The 22,243-nt window shown below is 46.4% G+C and overlaps 1 protein-coding gene across 1 annotated transcript; it reads left to right on the top strand.

Moving 5' to 3' along the window:
• Positions 1-14,320: 14,320 nt before the first annotated feature.
• Positions 14,321-20,869, top strand: Mat2a (methionine adenosyltransferase 2A). Its single transcript, XM_036180487.1, has 9 exons — positions 14,321-14,547; positions 16,978-17,055; positions 17,314-17,436; positions 18,107-18,219; positions 18,307-18,450; positions 18,599-18,817; positions 19,165-19,347; positions 19,441-19,574; positions 20,150-20,869. Exons 1-9 carry the CDS (start codon positions 14,457-14,459, stop codon positions 20,250-20,252), a joined length of 1,188 nt encoding a protein of 395 aa, XP_036036380.1. The 5' UTR covers positions 14,321-14,456; the 3' UTR covers positions 20,253-20,869.
• Positions 20,870-22,243: the final 1,374 nt, after the last annotated feature.

Below are 22,243 nucleotides of genomic sequence, written 5' to 3' on the forward strand. Positions count from 1 at the left end.
CGGCCTGCAAGGACAAGCATTTTGCTTCTCCTAACAAACACTTTTTTTTTTCATACAGTAACCCAGATTTATTTGTCTGTGGTTTTCTTCTTTGCAAGGACTGAAGTAACAAATTGGACAGATACATCTAGAGAAGGATGTCTTCTCTATTCCCCCCACACTGGGCACTTCCCACTGCTCCTGCATCATACTCGCCTGACCACCAGACCAGGCATAGAGCTATATGCCTGTGATCTCAGCACATGAGAGGTGGAGGCGGGAGACCAGGAGTTCAGGATCATCTACGTGGAGTTCAAGGTCACAGGGGCTGTTTCAAAAGACTGAAACATGACAGCATGTGCCCGAGAGAGACAGGGTCTGCAAAGCATTAAGCATGAAGACCTGGAGTGGGGTGCCCAGAACCCACATTAAAAAAAACAAAAGCCAGGTTAGGTACATGCTTGCAATCCCCATGCTGGGGACACAGAGACAGGCAGCTCTCTGGGGTTCAGTAGCCAGCCAGCTGACTTGGGCCCAAGCTGAAGGAGACAGTGACATGACCTTACAAATGCCACAATAGGAAAACGCAGCATACACGCAACAGCAACCAAACAGAAGGAGGACCCGGGTCTGAGAAGTTTCCTGGAGGGCTGCTAGAGCTAGCTGCGTTCCAAGCATGTAGACAGAGCAGGGACTGAGATGTCTCGGGCATTCCCACAGGGCCTCTTCAGGAGGAAGAGACCGGCCACCAGAAGGGAAGTAAGATGACAACTTCAGCTGGCCTGATTTTCTAGATTAACTAGGGAACAAAGCCCTCAAAAAATAAGCTTACAGTAGCAGGGGCAGTGTCAGCCTCGAGTGTGTGTGTGTGTGTGTGTGTGTGTGTGTGCATTGCTCACCGAGACTGGGTGGCCTTCAGAAAAAGTTTCATGCATTCCAGGCAGGCCTCAAACTCTATGTAGTTGACAATGACCTTGAACTTCTGATCCTCCTGCCTATACCTCCCACTACAGGGATTACAATCATGTGTGGCACCACGGTCAGTTTATATGGTGCCAGGGCTTTGTGTGACAGGCAGGCACTCTACATCCTTAGCCCCTTTCCGGCGGTTTTCTGGTTTTCTGAAATGGGTTTCACTGTATAGCCAGGGGTGGACTGGAACTGACTGTACTGACCAGACTGGCCTTGAACTTTCGGTGTGTACCACTCTGCCCAGATTGGGGTGTTCTTTTTCAAGACAAGAGACAGCATTCGGAGTGAGGATCTTACTGGGCAGGTGTGGCCAAGCAGAAGCCGCACTGGTGAGGGCAAAGATTAAATAGCCAGGCCCAGCATTCGCAAGAGTGGGCGCGGAGGCCCACACCCTCCTGCTTTTCCCTCTGTGCCAGGACCACTTCCAGCTCCATCCCCTACCCAACTTCTAACAGCAGCAACCTTCAGAATCCCCCTTCGACAGAGTGTCTTTTAATGTCCACGGTTTCCTTATACTTGCCTTTCTGTGAGCATCTTTTCTGATGTAGTGTCTTCAGCCCAACCTGGTCCACATCAGGTTCTTTTTTTTTTCCGTTTCCAACCCAGAATTCTGGGAGTTCCTGATGGGCACTTCTCCTGGGGTGATCAACAAGCACCTATTCACCCCAGATAAGGAACTAAGGACAATGGAACAATTGCACTCAACAGTTTGGTGAACCAGTGAGTCTGTTTGGGGTCACTCACAGAAGGGTAGGTGACTTACCAGCAGCTGCATCACTGAAGAAAATGTCGTTCTCCCCCATAACCAGAAACTGCCTATTTATTTCAGGGAGGGGTAGGGCCCACCTCCATGATGGGAAGTTAATGGGTCCAATCCTGAGAAAGTCTCCTGAATTAATCAGAGCTGCAGAGACAAAAGGACAATGGCTTTGTCATGCTCAGAGAACGAGGTCCACAATAGGTCCAAATCCCATGAAGGACCTCAATCCATCTCGCCCCCAGAACCAAACTCACTCTTCTCTCCGCCATCTTCCCCCAGCCTTTAACTTCACCAATCCTTGCTTCCCCTGGGAGATTGCTCCAGCAACTCGCCATCCACTCAACTACCCAATCCTGCGCCTGGGAGGCCGCCTTCATTCCTCCTCGGGTCTCCTCTTTATCCAATTGGGCACAGCATCTATTTCCTTTTTTCTACTTTTTTTTAATTGTTTCTTTGTTGTGTGTAAGCATGTGCACCATGGCACACGTGGACAGCTCATGGGACCACCTGTGACCGCAGGCTGTTTCCTTGCGCTATGTGGAACTATGTTGAATCCATGTCATCAGGCCCCCTGAGGCTAGTCTTTTATGTTCCTGCCATCCTCCTCCTACTGACCTGGTCTTCAAAACTCCCAAGTGCTCAGGTCCCACTGTTTTCATTCACACAGCCGAACCAGCCATCTGGGTCACTTATCTCTCATATTCCTTGGCTTCTTTCAAAAGATCAATTTTAATTATATGTATTTATTTGTGAGTGTGTTCTTTTTTTTTTGTTTGTTTGTTTGTTTGTTTTTCAAGACAGGGTTTCTTTGTGTAGCTTTGAAGCCTGTCCTGGAACTCACTCTGTAGCCCAGGCTGGCCTCGAACTCACAGAGATCTGCCTGCCTCTGCCTCCCGAGTGCTGGGATTAAAGGCATGCACCCCCGCCACTACCACCCAGCCTAGTGTGTGTGTTCTTGTGTGAAAATGCATGTGTGCATAAATAAACAAACAAACAAATATAAATATAAATAAATTAAAAGCATGTGTGCATGATCCTTCAGTGGACATCAGAGGACAACTTGGGGTCAGTTCTATCCTTCCACCACGTGGCTCTCAGGGTGACCTCAGATGCTTAGGTTTAGTGGCAAATACCTTTACCTGCTGGGCCAGCTCACTGGCCCAAAAGATTTATTTTAAAATAGTTTTACACATTCATAGTATAAAGATTTAAATCTCATGAACCAAAACAAACCCCCTTTTTTCTTAAACTATCTTTTCAAGCTGAAGAAACGGCTCAGTGGTGGGAACACTTGCTGTGTAAGCGTGAGGAACTGAATTGAGATGGCGGCACCCGTGTAAAGTTGGGTATGGCTGTGCCCTCCTTAACCCCAGATTTTGGAGAGTGGGAACAGAGGACCACTGGGGTTTGCCAACCTAGCTCCAGGCTCAGTGGCAGGCCTTGTCTTGAAGGAGTAAGAAAGAGACTTACAGTCGCTCCTCCACTGGCTTCATAAGCACACCCACAGCACATGCACACATAAAGTAAACGCTCACACATTTCTCCCCCAAATGTACTGGGCAGAGGGCTCACACTTGCAATGCCAGCACTGAAGAGGCAGCAGTAAGGAAGTGTGCCTCAAGTTCAAGTCCAGCCTGGGCCACCTAGTGAGTTCCAGCCCAACCAGAGCGATAATGTGAGATGCAGTCTCAAAATGTAAATTAACAATATAAATGTAAAATAACAACAGCAGAAGTAAGAATTATTTTCTCAAGGCTGGAGAGATGACTCAAGGATCACTGCTCGTACAGAGGACCTGAGTTCGATTCTCAGCACCTACATTAGGCAGTTCACAGCCTCCTGAAACCCCAGTTCCACCCTCTTTTTGCCTCCCACGGGCACACACACACATACATAATAAATAATAAAGTGTAAACACAAACTTACCTTCTCTAACTCACAGTGCTACTTCCAGAACTTTCCAGAAAAATGTCTCTGTATACTTGTAGCTGCATTTTAAAATTTCCCACAAATGAAATCCTATTGCCATTTGCTTCTTTTCTAATACCACATATTTAGAATCTCTTTCCATACCACCTATATAGTGCCACCCTTATGTATTTTTTAACACAAGGCTATCTGACGTGTCCTCCCCCCCTACCACTGTGAGATATCCGAGCCCTTCCCAGTTGTTATTACCGTGTTGCAGAGAACACCCATGCACATGATTTTGACATATTCTGTCTGCTTTTCCTAAGCAAATTCCTAGTAGTAGAATTGCTGAATCAAGAGTGTAAGTAAGTATTACCAGTGTTGACAGACATTGCTAAATGACCCTGCAAGAGAGGTGGATGTGTTTACACTTGCAGCAACAGTTCACGAGAATGCCTGTTTCTCACATTCCCACAAGCACTGGGTATTACCAGCACTGACAGCTTGAAAAGGAGAATCTCATCTCCCCTTGCATTTCTCAGTAAGTGTGGCTGATTTGAGACAAGGTCTCTTGAGCCCAACTCAGTACATAGCCAAGGATGACCTTGAACTCTAGATCCTCCGGTCTCTAGGTACTGGGATTACAAGTGTGTGTGCACCACCATGATAATCTTTTGGGTGTGGGTGTGGGTGTGTAATTGGGGATGGAATCCACTAGCCTTGCACTTTCTAGGCAATGACTCTAAGCAACATGCCAGCTGTTCCTTTTTTTATTTTTTTGTCACATGTACGGGAGTTTTGCCTATATATATGTACCATGTGCATGCCTGGTGCCTACAGGGATCTGAAGAGGGCTCTGGATCCCCTAGAACTGGAATTACAGATGATTGTAAGCTACTATGTGGGTGCTGGGAACCAAACCTGGGCCCTCTGCCAAGAGCAGCAAGTACTTCCTTTTACCTAATGAGCCACCTCTCTAGCCTTCAGGCTGACCCTTTCCTCTGATCCTCCGATCTCTGCTTTCCAAATGCTGAGCTTGCAGTACACTCCATCACCCAGATTGAGAAGCCTGTTTTCTTTCTTTCTCTTACTGATTTTTGTTTTATACAGTCTCACTACATAGCTCTGACTGGCCCTGAATTTACAGAGATCTGTCTGCCTCTGTCTCTGCCTTCCTAGTGTTGGAATTAAAGGCATGCGCTGGCTACACCTAGCCAGTTTTTTGTTGTTGTTTTGTTTTTGTTTTGTTTTAGTTAAAATTTGTATTTATTTTGTGGGGAGTGGGGGCATGTGTATGCTACAGTGCTCGTAAGGGGGTCAGAGGACAACTGCAGGAGCCCATTCTTTCCTTCCACCTTATGGGACCCTGGGATTGAACTCAAGTCGGCAGACTTGGTGGCAAGCACCTTTACCTGCTGAGCCTTCTTGCTGGCTGAGTAATTTTTTTAAAATGTAGTCTAGATTGTTTTCTGTAGTCATAGGAGTCAGGGCTTGTGGGATTTAAGTTTTGGAGTCTGCAGTCCATTCACAGGGCCCCAAGTTCCCTTTTCATAGGGATGAAATGATGATTTCATTTTGCCTGCATGATGAAGCAGGCAAATGTACAGGCCATGTCTTGACCTAGAAAAGAAATCAAGATCGCAAGAGAATAAGGTTCTCTAATCTCCATCAGGCTTATCAGCTGCAGTCCAGACGAGATCTGAAAGGATCGTTTGCACACTTAAATGACCTCTTTTGCAAACAGGGATGACCCTGCTTGCCCAGGAGGTCCTAGATGATGGAAGTTACATACTTACTCCTGAATCAAAGCTTTGACTTGAGGCCTAATATGTCGCAGGTCATTAAAATGAGAAAGGAGCTGCTATGCTGGTAACCATAAGTGTGTGCAGAATTTCTCCAGTAACTACAACATTGCTGGAGTTCTGGGCACTAGGGTTCATAAAAGGGCTGGATATATCCGGGGGCCACTCCAGGAACACACATTACTCTGTCAGTCTTATATGTAACCATTTGCCAAGTGGTCCATATCTCACAGCAACATCCACCACATTTTAGCAGACCCCTTCCCAGACATCAGAGAGTAGAGCATCAGTACTGTGGCATCCTAAACTCCCAGGGAAGCCTGAGCAGGTTTGATTTCCCACATCTGCACAAATCCCTGGCTCCAGTCTTTGGACACAGTTAACTAAGCAGCAAATCCACTAGGAATGTCCAGGGTCAGCCTTCTCCTTGGAGAGGCAGCCAACAACCATCAGTGCAGAGGTCTTTATAACCTGCATCCTTCCAGTCTTTGCACATGAGTGACACTCACTGTCTGCATGAACTGCTGCTCACTGATATAGGAGCACACCTCTTCCTGGCAGTCAAGGTTGTATGAAGTGGCTCAGTGCCCCCAGCCCATGGTAGGGGCATTGCCAAGCTATCGGCAGGAATTAAAGTGTAAGCATGCAGATCAGTACTTTTGCTTCACTGCCACCGTCATCAGAGAATGCCTAGACAAGCTTCCAGCTGTAAAAGCTGTTAGTTATCGGAGTCATTTGTTTTCTTGATACCTAAACTAGACATGTCCAACTGCAGCCTGCTGGGAGCTGCGTGCATCTGCCTAAAGCCAGAGATAGATAACTGTTAGGGCTAAGGATGAGAGGGGTAAGCCCAGATGATAGTACAAAGGATTTCAGGGGCTGGAGAGATGGCTCAGTGGTTAAGAGCATTGGCTACTCTTCCAAAGGACCCAGGTTCAATTCCCAGCACCTACATGGCAACTCACAACTGTCTGCAACTCTATATCCAATGGATCCAACTCCTTCACACAGGCATACTCGCAGGCTAAACACCAAAACACATAAAAATTCAATGAATAAATAAAATTAAAAAAAAAAGAATTTCATCCTCTCCCAACACTCATACCAACAGATCAAGTTACCATGGCTCTAATCAAATAGACAATGACAAACAGCTGGACTAAACAGCCACCAAAATGGTGTCATGGTACCTGTAAGGGTCACTGGGTGGTGAGAAGTGGCCTTTGGCCACAGCAGATGCCACTCAACCACAGCTTCTTGCCACTGCCACCGCTGCCTCTATGTATGTATGTATGTATGTATGTATGTATGTATGTATCTATCTACCTATCTATCTATCTATCTATCTATCTATCTATCTTATATCTGTTTTATTATTGGCCAAAGAACAGGATAATCTGGGAGACAGACTCACAAATCACCTTCTCAACCCTTGGAGGTTTTGGAAGTCAAATACAATGAAAAACATGCAAGGGAAGAATATTCATGTTTCTTCTGAGAATGGGAGACTCTCCTCAACTTCAGACAGCCCCGCTTTTGGCCTCTTGGACGTTTGCTCTCTGCCATCAAGCTAATTGACAACGTTGTAATGCTGGGGGATGAAGTGCCATTTAACATGCAGATGAATTATAATGACGCTAACTGGTGCTTTTTAAATAAAAAAAATATCTCTGGGAGGTTCATGTATTTGAACACTTAGGTGGTGGTGCTATTTGGAGACATTACAGAACCTTTAGGAGACACAGCCTTGCTGGAGGAAGGACGTTACTGGGGTGGGCTTTGAGTGAACCACTTCCAGTTCGCTCGCTCTGCTCCCTGTGAGTGATGGAAATGTACTCTCAGCTTGCTGCCACGCCTTCCTTGACATCATGGACATCTACCCCCTGGAGCCATACGCTAAAATAAACTTATCCTTTTGTTGCTTTTGGTCATATCTCATCACCACAACCACAACAAAATAACTACAATAATGAGGGTCACTCTGGCTGCTGTCTTAGATGTAACCAGTTTTGGCAATCTCACCTGCTAAGGAACTTATATCAACAGACATCCTGTCCCCACAGTAACACTAGAGTTGGGTAGAAATTTGGCTAGGTCACATAGGCAGTCCAGTGGGTTACAAGTGTACATTCTGACCAGTTGTGTGGCTTACAACTGTAATCCTAGTTATACAGGAGGCTGAAGCAGGAGAATTGTAAGACCTATGCCAGTCTGGGAAACGTGTTGAGACTGTCTCAAAAAAAAAGTCTGTCTCTATATAATGTAATGTATCTATCTATCCATCTGTCTGCCTGTCTATCTGAAGGATTAGATAGATCAAAGTTTGCCCAGCATGCTTCAAACCCAGGATCCATTCCCAGTACAAAATAAATAAACAGCAAACATAAACGGGAGGAGGGTGAGGAGCAGAGAGACCGACTGATTCTAGGTTGGGTATGATGACACAGCCTGTAATTCCAGCACTTGGGAAGCTGAGACATGAGGACCATGCATTCATTCATGGCCAGGCTGAGCTACATGGTAAGACCCTGTCTCAACAATGACAATAGTGAAAGTTCTGAGGCGCTGTGGGGTTAGGTTATGGCTTGAACATATGGCAACCGTTCAAGGGCACCCATTTTTTTTTTAAGCTCATAACAGTTATCAGTGGGCAAATCTGATTTTTTTTAACCGAGTTCTCTACACTGCAGTTGGTCTCCAACAACTCCTCCTCCTCCTCCCCCTCCCCCTCCTAGCACTGCGATTGCAGGTGTCAGTCTTCACAACTGCCCAACTCCCACCACCAGTTTGTTTTGGTTTTGTTTTTTTGTTTTTTGTTTTTGTTTTTGCTTCAGTTTTCTTGTCTATTACCTGGTACCAACCTCACTGCATTCCTGTGCCACAGGTGTTAGGGAGACACCTCAGAACTAAAGACCAGATTGAGACCATACCTAGTGTTTCCAGGTTCTTGTCAAAGAAAGAGATGAGACCAAGAAAGCGGGGGAGAGGAGGCTGATTTCAGAACGTATTCAAGAGGGAGTAGACTTCTCCCCACAAGAAAGTAGCTGGTAGATTTTTCTAAAAGAAATGAGGAACAGGCAGGGTGCCACGCACCTGTGATCCCAGTACTTGGGAGGTGGAAACAAGAGGATTAGGAATTTGAGGCCAGCCTGGGTTACATGAGAACCCTGTCTAAGCACAAAGACATGCACAGAGAGACAGAGAGAGGGGAAGAGAGAGAGAGATTGAGTTTATCTCTGGGTTGTGTCTAGAGAAAAAGTCATTGAAGTTGCTAAGAGAAAACAGCCAGGCCTGGCAGCCCAAGCCTGGTATCTGGGCTACTCGCGAGTCGGAAGGGTCAGGGGACAGAACAGTCAAGGCCTCCCCGGGCTACAGAGCACAGTGCTGGACCAGAACACAGACAAGGGCGACTACAAAAGAACTGAGGACCGAGCTCAGTGGTAGAGCACTAGCCTGGCATGTTCAATCCTCCAGTGCTGAAGAGGAAGGGAGAGAGAAACCATGCCACATTTCTCTGAACAGTAAAATGTGTGTTCATGGGAAAGTTATGAGATGATGAAGTAGTACTATTGCAGAGAATATGACATATTTATTGTTTGGCTATAAAAATATCTTATCAATTTAGATATCAGATCTTTGACCCAGGCTCAAGTCCCCAATCTACCACTGAGTTGATGATGTATGACTTGGATGAATTACATGCCAATTTCTTCATCTATAAAACAAGAAGAGAAATAAGTACCAACTGCTCATTAGGGCTGTTTTAAGGTGCAGACATCACAGCAGTGCTGGCCCAATTGTTGATACTGTCCTCAGTATCTCCTTCAGTGTCTTATCACTGTACACATTCACTCTTCTGCCCTTCACCTCAAGAATCAAGAGACAACAGAAATCCAAAATGTCTTTACAAGTAAGGAGACTGGGCCAGTGAGATGGCTCAGTAGGTGTTGGTGCCAAGTCTTATGATCTGCGTTGGATCCCTGGTAGAGAGAGAACTCCCAAAAGTTGTCCTCTGACCTCCTACACGCACCCACAAATGCACACACATATCCACTAACAAGCTTTAACAGTGGGAGGGAATCAAGAGTCCCTGTTTCTGATCCTACTGGAGTTAGCTTGCTTCTGAAGCTGCCTGCCCAAAAGACTGCCACATGTTTGGAGATATCTGGCATAGATTTTTTTTTTTCTCCTGTCTTTATGTCTTTGTGTGTCTTTATGTGGAAGGCTCCCAATCTCAGGCTTTCCTTCATTTTAGCTTCAGCTGCCCATTTGTCACCTGGTGATTGACACATGCTCACTACTCTCCTCGCCTTCTGCTGTGAGTAGGCATCCTTTTCTCTTGTGCTGGGTCAATGCCACTGCTGGCATTGGTTTGAAACAGAAACTCTTGCAACCTAGACTGATCTCATATTCACTATGTAGCTGAAGGTTGGCTTTGAACTCTTGATTATCCTGCCTCTGCCTCCAACCCAAGTGCTAGAATTACAAGTGTATGCCCATGATAAGCCTTTCCCCCCCCCCCCCCCCCCTTTTTGTTGAGACAGCGTGATGGCTATTCTTGGTTGTCAATTTGACTACATCTGGAATTAACTGAAACCCGAGCTCGAACCCAGGGCCTTGCGCTTGCTAGGCAAGCACTCTACCACTGAGCTAAATCCCCAACCTGAGCGATTTCTTCTTGAGGTGGGAAGATCAAGCTTAAATCTTGGTCACCCCTTCTGGTGGCAGCCTATATAAGGGACACGGAAGAAGGAAGCTCTAGTTCCTTGCCTGCTGGGCCATACTCATTGGCTAGTTCACCCTTCCACTGGCTTCAGAGCCTATTTCAGGATCTCGACACACACTGAACACCAGCTGAGACATCCAGCTTCATGAACCAACTAAGTATTGGATTCTTGGACTTTCCCTCAGCAGGCATGGCTAGAATAGTTGGACTACAGCCTGTAAGCCTCTACTAAATTCCATATATATAATACATATCCTATCAATTCTTTTCTCTATAGAACCCTAATACAGACAGTATCTTGCCTGTGGCACTGGTTAGCCTTAAACCTGAAGCAGTCTTCCTGCTTCAGCCCCAGAGTGCTGGGGTTATAGGCTACAGGCCTGTGTGCCACAGTGCCCAGCTCATATGTCACGTAGATGTCTTTTTTCACTTGCCAGAACTCTCTCCCAGAAGCTCTGCTGAGACTCAGAAGACCTGGTTGTTCTAGTTGCTGAATGGGTACCGAACATTAGCTTTTCCAGTCCTGTCTTTGAAAGCGTTCATAGGTCTGACCGATACATTAAGATTCTCTGGGTTGAGAAATCTGGAGCCTTCAGGCAGTGATTCAAAATGTTCCCTATGTGCTTTGTAACAATTCAATATTCAACACGTCTCATTAATTCTAAATATGACTTAAACTAATAACTTCTCATTTATTTTGCCCTCAGGACACTAATTACGAAATCAGAAATCTCATCCTTCCTCCAGAACAGGATGGCCATGTGCCTCTGTTAGTAAAGAGCGCTCGATCTTATTATTGCAAGGCTGCTCACAAAGTCAAGACAGGACCTCTTTTCACTGGTCTTTTTGGATCTCGGAGGTTCATCTCCCTACGTGTTTCTTGACTCCTTCATGATGGCCCTTCCTTGCTTTAGACACTCTCCAGCATCTTGTTAAGCACATTCAGAGCAAAGCTTTAGCAAAACCGACCACGTGATTATCATGGAGATTACGCACCACCCTGGGAACTGGAGACATCCATCTGGGTAGTCATCAAATCTGCAATTTCAAAGAGCACTTAGCAGCATGAGAAAGAATAACTGACCCCTGTGAGCGATCTCTGGAGGCAAAGGCTTCACCTAGGAAGTGGCAGCTGAGCTGGGAGGAAAGGACAGAGTGTGCCAGGGACCATTTTGAAGAGTCTAGAGTAGGACAAGATCCAGGACTGTCGTCATACCAGTACCTGCCAGCCTCACAGTTGTTCTGATACTTACAGAAGAAAGGAATGGACAATGTGGACAACATAAAGAATGAAAACGGGCCCTATTTTGATGTGAATCAATTAATGACTTGAACTGTTAGTAAAAGAGATTCAAAGTAGAAGATGGAAGGGGTGCTGTACATGCTAAGGCTGAAGTAGTAGTGACATCAGACTCCATCCTTTAAAGAGAGTATACTCGGCTTTAGCCAGGCATGGTGGAACACACCTGAAGTCTTAGCTCCCCAGAGGCGGAGGCAGGGAAGGCTTGCCATGACCGTCTAGGCCAGTCTGGGCTACACGGTGAGATCCAGGCCAACACAGGCTACAAAGTGAGACCCTGTCTCAAAAAGCAAATCAGAATATGTAGAGAATTTTAGTCTCTGTTTTACCAGCAAATGGACACCTGGAAAAGATTATTCACTGCTTTAAAAATTCCTGTTATAAGCCAGGTGGTGATGGCACACACTTTTAATCCCAGCACTCCAAGAGTCTGAGCCAGGCAGATCTCTGTGAATGTGAGGCCAGCCTGGTCTACAGAGAGAGTTCCAGGCTGTTACCCAGAAAAACCCTGTCTTAAAAAACAAAACACAACATCAAAAAACTAAAATCCTCTTATATGTTAGACACTGTTAAAAATTTCTTGAAAAAAAATTTCCTACTACTATCCCAATGTTATAGGCCAAAGACGAGGTACAGAGGTTGCTTCTTCTGGTAAACAGCAGAAGCATGACCCAAAGCCACAACTGGAAGGCCCCTATATTGACCTATGAGCAAGAGAGAGTTAATAATGTACAACTGAATCTAATCCTTTGGCAGGAGGAGCCAGCTGTGGAGCCTGGAGCGGAGGAGTATCAGAATTTAATGAGCTAATCATTGAATTCAATCCCTTTCCTCTCCCTCCCTATCCATAAACTTTTTAATTATATTCTGGCTTCCATATGGATTTTTCTGCAGGAAGATAATGCATTGACCAGTCTACATCGGCATTTTGGTCTAGTTGGCAATCTTGCTACTCCTTGTGAGTTAGCCCTAATGGCTGAGGCATCTTTCCAGTCCCTAAAACAAGTAAAGATTATGAAAGTCTTGACTGTTTTCCCATGAAGGGCTAGTTTGAAAAAGAAAAACAATAAGAACAAAACATTGTCTCTTTTGTGACTTAACACCAGGGATGTGCTCTTGGCCATGGAGAAGAACCTGCTTCTCCTATCTTCTTTGTTGAGGCTCCAAGCCCAGCCCACGAGCTTCCTTTGTTTCTCAAACTCCTACCTGACCACTGGCACACACCCTAGGGAGAAAGGCTCCTTGCTGGTCATAATGTACCTAATTTTCCGAGCCATCAGCAGCGGACGCCTGTCACTCCACTTCACAGTATCAAGCGCTTCCTATGGTAGGAGCAGACTGTTCACCTAACATCATACAAGCCGATGTTCTTCACAAATGATAGATCTCAGGAGCCACCAAGGACACCAGCTCCAGGCTTGCCCTACGGCTGGTCCCAGCAGATAGATGCCTGTCACTGGCCTCACAGTGGCTCTCTGCAGGCAAGCAGCTCCCGACCCCACTCTTTGTTGGCACATGTTTTGTTTCACTTTTTCCTCTTAACGCCTTTCATGGGCAAAACTGAGACAAATGCCAAGGTTTGAAAGGGAGAGTGTCATGAAATCGAGGCCATTTGACCTTGACAAGCGATCTGAACCACTTTCGAAGGCTTGGCTAGTGCCCTCCCCAACACACACACACACACACACACACACACACACACAAATTGGCTCGATATTCTCCTGAAAAGATTGATTCAACATCCATTTCTCCCTCAGAAGGATGGAAAGCCAAACACACACACACACACAATTTGTTCGATATTCAACACACACGCGCGCACACACACACAATTGGTTCGATATTCAACACACACACATGCACACACACAATTGGTTCGATATTCAACACACACACACACACACATGCACACACACACAATTGGTTCGATATTCAACACACACACATGCGCACACACACACAATTGGTTCGATATTCAACACACACACACACATGCACACACACACAATTGGTTCGATATGCTCCTGAGAAGACTGATTCAACATCCATTTCCCCCGCAGGAGGAGGGAAAGCCAAACCGTGCAAGGTCAGACTTAGAAGAGGCTCTAGCGAGGCCTCCGACTTCCAGGGTCCACCGAGCTCGGCGCGGGGGAGGGGAGGCTGGCAAGTGGCAACTGTTTTTAAACAATGCAGCAATCCCGTCGGTCGCCTCTACAGCGGTTTTCACCGGAGCAGCTACGCCAGCAATGACTAACAGATGGGCCGGAGCCCCTCGGATTCTCTCTCGGCCCCCGCCGGGAACCGCGTAGGGATGAAACAGGGCGGCGCACATGGCCGGCCAACATGGCCACCTTGCCACCGCAGCCGGCCACCCCGGCGCCGGGGCACGAGGCGGGGGCACGGCGCGGGTGGCCGGACAGACCCTCGGCTAGAGAGTCACCGCACAAAACGGCCGCCATGCCCGCCGCCGCCGCCGGGGGGCGCGCGCGCCGGCGGACCTCCGCGGGCAACGGTCGGAAGGGATGTGCCATGTCCCCGCACAGGGGAGGCCGTCCCTCGAACCCAAGTCGTCTTTCCCTCCGGCGTCCATCCTGGGAAGGGGGCCTAAGAGCCCGGTCTCGTCACGTACTTACACGCACCTCCATTTTACCTTACGCCGCCGAGACGGCTAACTACTGGCAGGAGGCGCGGTTCCCCCCGCCGTCCGCACCCCCCCGCCCGGCGGCAGAATGGTCCGGCCCGCACTCGGCGGGGGCGCAGCGGCCGGCCCCACCCCCGCTCCCCCCGCCGCTGGCGCATTGGCGCGCGACGCCGAGGGGCGGGGCCCGGGCCGGGCGCGCGCGGGCGCCGCACTATAAATAGCGGGCCCCTGCGCCCCGCCGCTCCGTGCGCGCCGAGTCTCCAGCCTGCCGAGAGCCGAAGCCACCCTCCCTCCGCGCGCTTCGCAGTGCCCTGCCTCGCCGCTGCTCCGCCGCCTCCGAGTCGCGTTCTCCCGCCGCCGCCGCCATGAACGGACAGCTCAACGGCTTCCATGAGGCGTTCATTGAGGAGGGGACGTTCCTCTTCACCTCCGAGTCCGTGGGGGAAGGTCACCCCGGTGAGCGGACGGGGACTCGGAGGAGGGGAGGGCGGAGGGCAGCGGGGTGGGCAGGCGAGGGCCGGCCGGGCTGGGGTGGGCCGGGCTGGGCTGGGGAGACGAGGCCGTGCGGATCGGTGAGCGCGGCGGCGGCGGCGGCGGCCGCGCGCCTCCCTCGTGGCGCCCCGAGTTTGCAGCGTGTGGCGGCCGCCGCTCCCCTCCCCCTTCCTCCCATCCCCATCCGGCGGCGCGCCCCGGCATGCGGAAGGATCCAGAACCCGAGGAGGGCGGGGGCCCGCGGCGGCCCGCGATCGGCGCGGGGAGGGCGCTGTTTCCTCTCCGGTCCCGTCGTCTGGAAAAAGCTCCAGTGGGCGACCCCGCCCCGCCCCGCGTGCTCGCGTCCGGCCGTCGGGAGCGCGCGCCCCGCATTGCAGCGGCGACCACGTGTCCACCGCATGTGGCGTCGGGGCGAAGCGGAGCCGGCGGGCCTCGGGCCACCCGACCCCTGGGTTAGAAGTGGGGGCTGCGGTCCCCCTCCAGACACTGCCCTATCTGCATTCTGCATGGCTTCCGGCCACTGGACGTGCTGGGGAGTGTGGGTGGCCATGTCCCTTAGGCCTTCAAGGTGACAGGCAGCCGCCGACTAAATATAGCGCGAGTTAGAGAGGGCATCCCTTATTTGGAGGCTGCGTGAAAAGGATGAGGAGCATGAATTAAGTGCGGGCTCCCATCGCCTTGGGTGTCCTTTTAAAGCCTTTCCTTTGGCGCTTTCCTGCGACTAAAGGAGGATAATTTTTTTCGCGATTCTATTGGCTTTGTCCACTGAGCCGCCATGATGTAATGGGGTACAATGAAGCTATTTTCGGGAAGTTTGGGTCTCAGACTGAACAGACCTTCTGTTCGAGGGTCGGCAGTAACATACTAACTGCTTGGTCTGATGGAAGAGGATCTGCTTTTAGTTAGCGGCCTAATTGACGATAGAGAACAGACCCAGGAGGATCTTGATGAGTGAAAGTCGAGTGTTGCGGTGGGGGGTTTTTTCCTCAAGGAAGGAAAGGATGACCTCCACATCGATTGAGCCTCTCTTTATTACAGTTGATCAGTTGATAGATTGGGTCTTAAGGCTCTGGCTGCAGTACCCTTTTTGGAAGGGAGTAGTGACAAAGTCTAGGAGACTGGAGCCAGGCATGGTGGTGCACTTCTGCAATGCCAGCATTTAGAGTGTAGAGGCAGGAGATTGAATTTGAGGTCAGCCTGGGCTATTCAAGGAGAAATTGAATATGCTGTAGGAGGACACATTTGAACGGTTTCCTGGATCATCTCTTGCTGTTGCTGCTCTTCGTAGTTTTAAAAGTCTCATTTCCCAATTAGGTTAGTGTTCCTTAAGGTTAGAGTGGTTGGTCTACATATGGCCTTGGTTTATTCAGAACCCCAGATACAGAGATTTGGTACTTGTTAGAACTTAGAGAACTGAGTGGTTCTAATAATAGGGATGCACTGTTCTCCTAAGAAGTAGACCTGACAGTTGGCTCTTTAGTGGGTTAAATTTGTAACGAATTTTAAATGTGGGGGATAAAATAGAACAATTTATCTTTAAAATATACTGTGAAGTTATTTCCTGGGGAAGTAGGCTTTCTGATTTCAAGATAATCACCATTTCTACTTTGACTTGATTAATCTGAGTTTATGTGGCCATTCTATTTATTATTTAACATAGAAAGTGGTTTGGCTGGGAACTTCGATTTTCAAAATAATTGAAATACTTTGAGGTGGAACTGAATTCATTATAAGATGTAAACTATATAATGGACTAGAATGATTTAAATATGTTGAATGAATGTTCTGGCTTTTGGTGAGCATGTTTAACTATATTCAGGCTAAAATAACAGTTAAGATCTCATACTTAATGCAGTGAAGTAGAATTGTTCACTCAAAGTTATGTGGGTAGGGCCAGTGAGATTGCTCAGTGGGTTAAGAGTACTTGCTGCCAAGCCTCTTGATCAAAGTTCAGTCTCTGGGATACATAATGGAGAACCAACTCCGCTTAATGTTGTCTTCTGATCTGTACATGAGCATCATGGCACAAATGTGAGCCAGGATTATACAAATAACGCTCTTTTATTTTTACCATTAAAAAGTTCGAGCCTAGAATGGTGACACATGCTTTAACCCCAGCATTCTGGAGACTGAGTCAGAATTGCCTTGAGTTTGAGCTCAGACTAGGTAATAAGCTGAATCCCTGTCTCAAAAAAAAAACAAAAGACTGGAGCTGATTTTTTTTTTTTTTTCTGGTGCAGATGAGTCTATAATCTTTTGACAGCATGACAAGATTTTTATCATCTACAAATTCACAGCTGTATTTGGCCCTTAAGGTGGACATCTACTGAGAGTTACATTGTAGATAGAGTTAACAGTAATGGTTAAATTGAATCAGGAATTTTTGTTTTCCAGATAAGATCTGTGACCAAATCAGTGATGCTGTTCTTGATGCACACCTTCAGCAGGACCCCGACGCCAAAGTGGCTTGTGGTGGGTACACAACACTTATTTATGAATGGAAAGGGGGCATTTGAAACAGTCTGGTGATTGGTCTGTGGTGCTACTAGCTACTTGGGAGGTTGAGGCTGGAGGTAGCAAGTTAAATGCCCATGTGGACAATTTAGCAAGACCTTCTCTCAGAAATAGGAAATGAAGCCCAGGGATATAACATATACAACACAAATTGAATTCTCCAACTTCCCCCCACCCCACCATCAATATTTTGGGTATAAATTTCTGTTTTATTAGAAACTGTTGCTAAAACTGGAATGATCCTTCTTGCTGGGGAAATTACATCCAGAGCTGCCATTGATTACCAGAAAGTGGTTCGTGAAGCCATTAAGCACATTGGATATGATGATTCTTCCAAAGGTATGTTTTAAATATTTAATTTTCTGTAAACTAATTTTTGGGGACATAGAATCTGATGCTGGCAGGAGAAGCTTCTAGAATGTTGCTAGTAATCCTTAACTGATTGCAGTTTTACCATATCCTCTCAGCTTTCTGATCCAGCCTATTCTGTCCGCTAAAAGTGTGACATTAGTGCAAAAGCAGTATCTTATCCTACAACTAAAATAGAGATTCACATCAAGAGAGGCCAGACATGATGATATACATGTAAATTGAACTTCTAGAGGTCAGGCAGTAGTTAGTTGTTTAGTTTAAGGCCAGCCGTGTTAAAGACCTTGTTTCAAACCATGTTGGGGAGGGGGGCAATGAGTGAATTATGTGAATATGGTCTCTTAAAATACTGAATCAAAGATCTCTGCATCAGTAGTTTTTTCTCCACTTAACTCTTAGCCTTTTATTTATACATTCCCCGCCCCAGGGTTTCTCTATGTAGCCCTGGCTGTCCTGGAACTCAAGAGATGTGCCTACCTCTGCCTCCCAAGTGCTGGGATTATGGTGTGTGTGTGCTGCCACCACCCTGCTACCCTTCTTTAAAAAAGTAGAAGTGTCTCAATTGTTAGCAACACAGCACTCACTACTCTTAACACTAAAAGAAAAGAGGAGGGTGATTGGAACGCCTTGTTGTTTGTAGGGTTTGACTACAAGACTTGTAATGTGTTGGTTGCCTTGGAACAACAGTCACCAGATATTGCTCAAGGTGTTCATCTTGACCGGAATGAGGAAGACATTGGTGCAGGAGACCAGGTATTGTGGTTGTTTGTTGGCATCTCTTTTAACAGTAAATCTGAAACTTGGATTTCACTTTCCCATTTCACTTTTCCTATTTCTTAGGGTTTGATGTTCGGGTATGCCACTGATGAAACTGAAGAGTGTATGCCTTTAACCATTGTCTTAGCGCACAAGCTCAATGCCAAACTGGCTGAACTACGCCGCAATGGCACATTGCCTTGGCTACGCCCAGATTCTAAAACTCAAGTAAGTGGTTATTTTACAGCTACGTTCATCTCAAATTACATTAAAATTCCTAAGTTACCTTATTATACTGACTGGGAAGAATAATGTCTTTTTGCTATATTTAAACTTACGATAGAGAACAAGTGTTCTGTTCTATTTTGCATTCAAGGTGACTGTGCAGTATATGCAAGATCGAGGTGCTGTGCTTCCTATCAGAGTCCATACAATCGTTATATCTGTGCAACATGATGAAGAAGTTTGTCTTGATGAGATGAGGGATGCTCTAAAGGAGAAAGTGATCAAAGCTGTTGTACCTGCAAAATACCTTGATGAGGATACAATTTACCACCTACAGCCAAGTGGCCGATTTGTTATTGGTGGGCCTCAGGTAATGAATGTATGAAATGTTTTGGTTATTGTTGGTTACTTAACTTTTGGCTGACTCCACCCCCAGGTCACATCACACACACACACACACACACACACACACACACACACACACACACAGCATGTCTCCTGTAGCCCAGGCTCCCCCAAGTTCACTATGTATCTGGTATTATGTGGCTGTGTGCAGATAGCCTTCCACACCTTGTCCTGCCTCAGCCTCCCAAGGACTAGGATTATACATGTGAGCTATTGCTAGCCACATATGTATCTTGAATGGTTCCTAATAGCCTACCTAGTCAAGAACCACTTAGTAGAAAAGATCACATGACTTAAATCCTGTAATTTCAGGGTGATGCTGGCTTGACTGGCCGAAAAATCATTGTGGATACTTATGGCGGTTGGGGAGCTCATGGAGGAGGGGCCTTTTCAGGAAAGGATTATACCAAAGTGGACCGCTCAGCTGCTTATGCTGCTCGTTGGGTAGCAAAATCCCTTGTTAAAGGAGGTCTGTGCAGGAGGGTTCTTGTTCAGGTATGTAATGAACAGGTAAATGGGAGAAGGTATTGCGTAAAGCAGCTTATGTACTTCCCTATTGTATAACAATATTTTATTACTGACTTTTAGGTCTCTTATGCTATTGGAGTGTCTCATCCATTGTCGATCTCCATTTTCCATTATGGCACTTCTCAGAAGAGTGAGAGAGAGCTATTAGAAATTGTAAAGAAGAATTTTGATCTTCGCCCTGGGGTCATTGTCAGGTAAAGATGGTAAAGCCTATTGCTAGTGAGAAATAGGGAGGTATGGGCATATACTAAAATCTGAGGAGCTGAAGGTGGACTCCTTTTAATTCCTAGAGCATGCCAGTATTTTCAATTGCCTGGAGAGGACCTAGCTGATAAAAGTTAGTGTTTGGTGATTCAGTAACATCCTAAAAAGTTCTCCATCTTCAATACTGAGCTTTGTGCTTAATCTTAACTAAGGGTGCTACATTAAGAATTAATAAGCTAAGGTGGGATGATCAAAGTTACAAAGAAAATAACCATAGTGGGCAGTGCTTGGACCTTGGTAAGTATTTAATTGGAATTCCTGTGAATGATAAGTTTTCCTATTTGTCAAGCCAGGGCTGGAAAACAAGAACTATAGTTACTAATAAGGACTGTGCAAGGAGTTTGGACACCAGGGAAGTAACAAACACTTCTGCCCTGAACTTTTTTCCTAGCAAGCCCCAGGGAGAACTGAACTCATTGCCAGAGCTCTTGAATGAGTCTTGCTGATTGTTTTGCTTTGTTTTAATGTACTGCTACATATTAAGTTATGGACTTGTATATTCCAGGGATCTGGATCTGAAGAAGCCAATTTATCAGAGGACTGCAGCCTATGGCCACTTTGGTAGGGACAGCTTCCCATGGGAAGTGCCCAGAAAGCTTAAATACTGAAAGTGTTAGCCTTTTTTCCCCAGACTTGTTGGCGTAGGCTACAGAGAAGCCTTCAAGCTCTGAGGGAAAGGGCCCTACTTCCTAAAATTTTCTGTCCTCTTTCAGCTCCTGATCAGTTGCAGTCACTCTAATCAATGACATGAATTTTAGCTTTTGTGGGGACTGTAAGTTGGGCTTGCTACTCTGTCCCTAGGTGTTTTGTTCACCATTATAATGGATACAGTGAGCATAGGTGATCCATGTAACTGCCTAGAAACAAACACTGTAGTGGATAATGCTTTGAAATCGAACCTTTGTGCCCTGTCACCTAATCCTCCAAAGTCCTAATTGCAATTACTTTCCCACCAGATGCTGAAAATGTCCTTGTAATGTGCACGTAAAGTACCTGTAGTTTGACTATAGACTTTGGCAATGCCATAGCCCTGTCAGCATGAATTTGTAATGTCTTGAGCTCTATTTATTGAATGTGAAGCCCCTTCCCTTATCCTCCCTGTAACTCAGTCATTTCTAATTATGTAGTTCTTTGTCAGGGAGTGTTCCCTATCCAGTCAATCTTGCATGAAACGCAAGTTTCAGTTGGAGCTCTAGCCTGACTTAAAAAAAAAAAAAAAAAAAAAGGCAGTTACAATTAAACCATCTCCCTGGTGCTTATGCTATTAATTGCCACCTCTTAAACAGCACCAAATCAAAATCTCTCCACTTTTCAGCTGTCTTTGGAGGACGTACGTAATAAGGTTTTATTTAGTAAACCAATCCTATGCATGGTTTCAGCACTAGCCAAACCTCACCAACTTGTAGTCTAGAAAAACAGGCACTTGGCACCCTTGTGATGTCACACAGAGAAGTCACGGGGCAGTACCTGAGGGTCTGTAGGTTGCACACTTTGGTACCAGGTAACTTTTTTTTCTTTATAAGAAAGACAGTACTCCACACTGCACAATAGCTCCTCCCAGGGTTTTAACTTTGTTTTATTTTCAAAACCAGGTCCAATGAGCTTTCTGAACAGCTGGTGTGGCTACAGAGAAACCAGCTTCCTTCAGAGAGCAGTGCTTTTGGCGGGGAGGAGGAAATCCCTTCATACTTGAACATTTTCTAATTGCTTATTTATTGTATTCTGGGGTATGGCGTAAGTACAGAGAAGCCATCACCTCAGATGGCAGCTTTTAAAAGATTTTTTTTTTTTTCCCTCAACACCATGATTCCTTTAACATGTTTCCAGCATTCCCAGGTAGGCCAAGGTGTCCTACAGAAAAACCTTGGGTTAGACCTACAGGGGGTCTGGCTGGTGTTAACAGAAGGGAGGGCAGAGCTGGTGCAGCTGGACATGGAGAAAGCTGACTTGGCTGGTGTGGTACAGAGAAGCCAGCTTGTTTACATGCTTATTCCATGACTGCTTGCCCTAAGCAAGAAAGTGCCTTTCAGGATCTATTTTTGGAGGTTTATTACGTATGTCTGGTTCTCAATTCCAACAGTTTAATGAAGATCTAAATAAAATGCTAGGTTCTACCCAAACTGTGTCCATAGTTGCTTTCTAAGTTAAAAATCTGCATGCGTCCCTTTACTGCATCTGCCACCCATTGCCAAAGAAAGGTAAAGTTCTCAACCATGTATAAGATCATAGAAACCTAGTTTAATATTTTGCACATACCATGGTGTATGTGGAGATCAGGACAACGTGTAAGGGGTGTTTTTATTTACATTTGCCATGTGAAGTCCTGGGAAACAACACTTTACATGTTTGCATGCTGTGGAGGTTAGGTCCGTCCCGTCCCTACCCCCCCCCCACCACCACCACCATAAGCAAGTAAAAGATTGTCTTGACTTTAAGGCTAGCCAGAACTAGTATGTTCCTGCTATCTCCAGATAAATGGAGAAGATTCTCAGGAACTTGAAAGTACCCATTACTTGGGACTTTAGAAGTGTAGGTTTACTTGAAGGGGGAGGGGGGTAGGGCTTCTGTGGTGACAGGAAGACATTTTTCTCTTTGAACA

This window comes from Onychomys torridus, chromosome 3 (genome assembly GCF_903995425.1).
Source record: "Onychomys torridus chromosome 3, mOncTor1.1, whole genome shotgun sequence".
Lineage (NCBI taxonomy): Eukaryota > Metazoa > Chordata > Mammalia > Rodentia > Cricetidae > Onychomys > Onychomys torridus.

Bases quoted from the DNA above. Each gene is read 5' to 3' on its own strand.
- Mat2a (XM_036180487.1), top strand. From the start codon at position 14,457: ATGAACGGACAGCTCAACGGCTTCCATGAGGCGTTCATTGAGGAGGGG. The intron at 14,548-16,977 runs GTGAGCGGACGG...TTTGTTTTCCAG, and splicing joins CGTGGGGGAAGGTCACCCCG to ATAAGATCTGTGACCAAATC. The intron at 19,348-19,440 runs GTATGTAATGAA...ACTGACTTTTAG, and splicing joins GCAGGAGGGTTCTTGTTCAG to GTCTCTTATGCTATTGGAGT.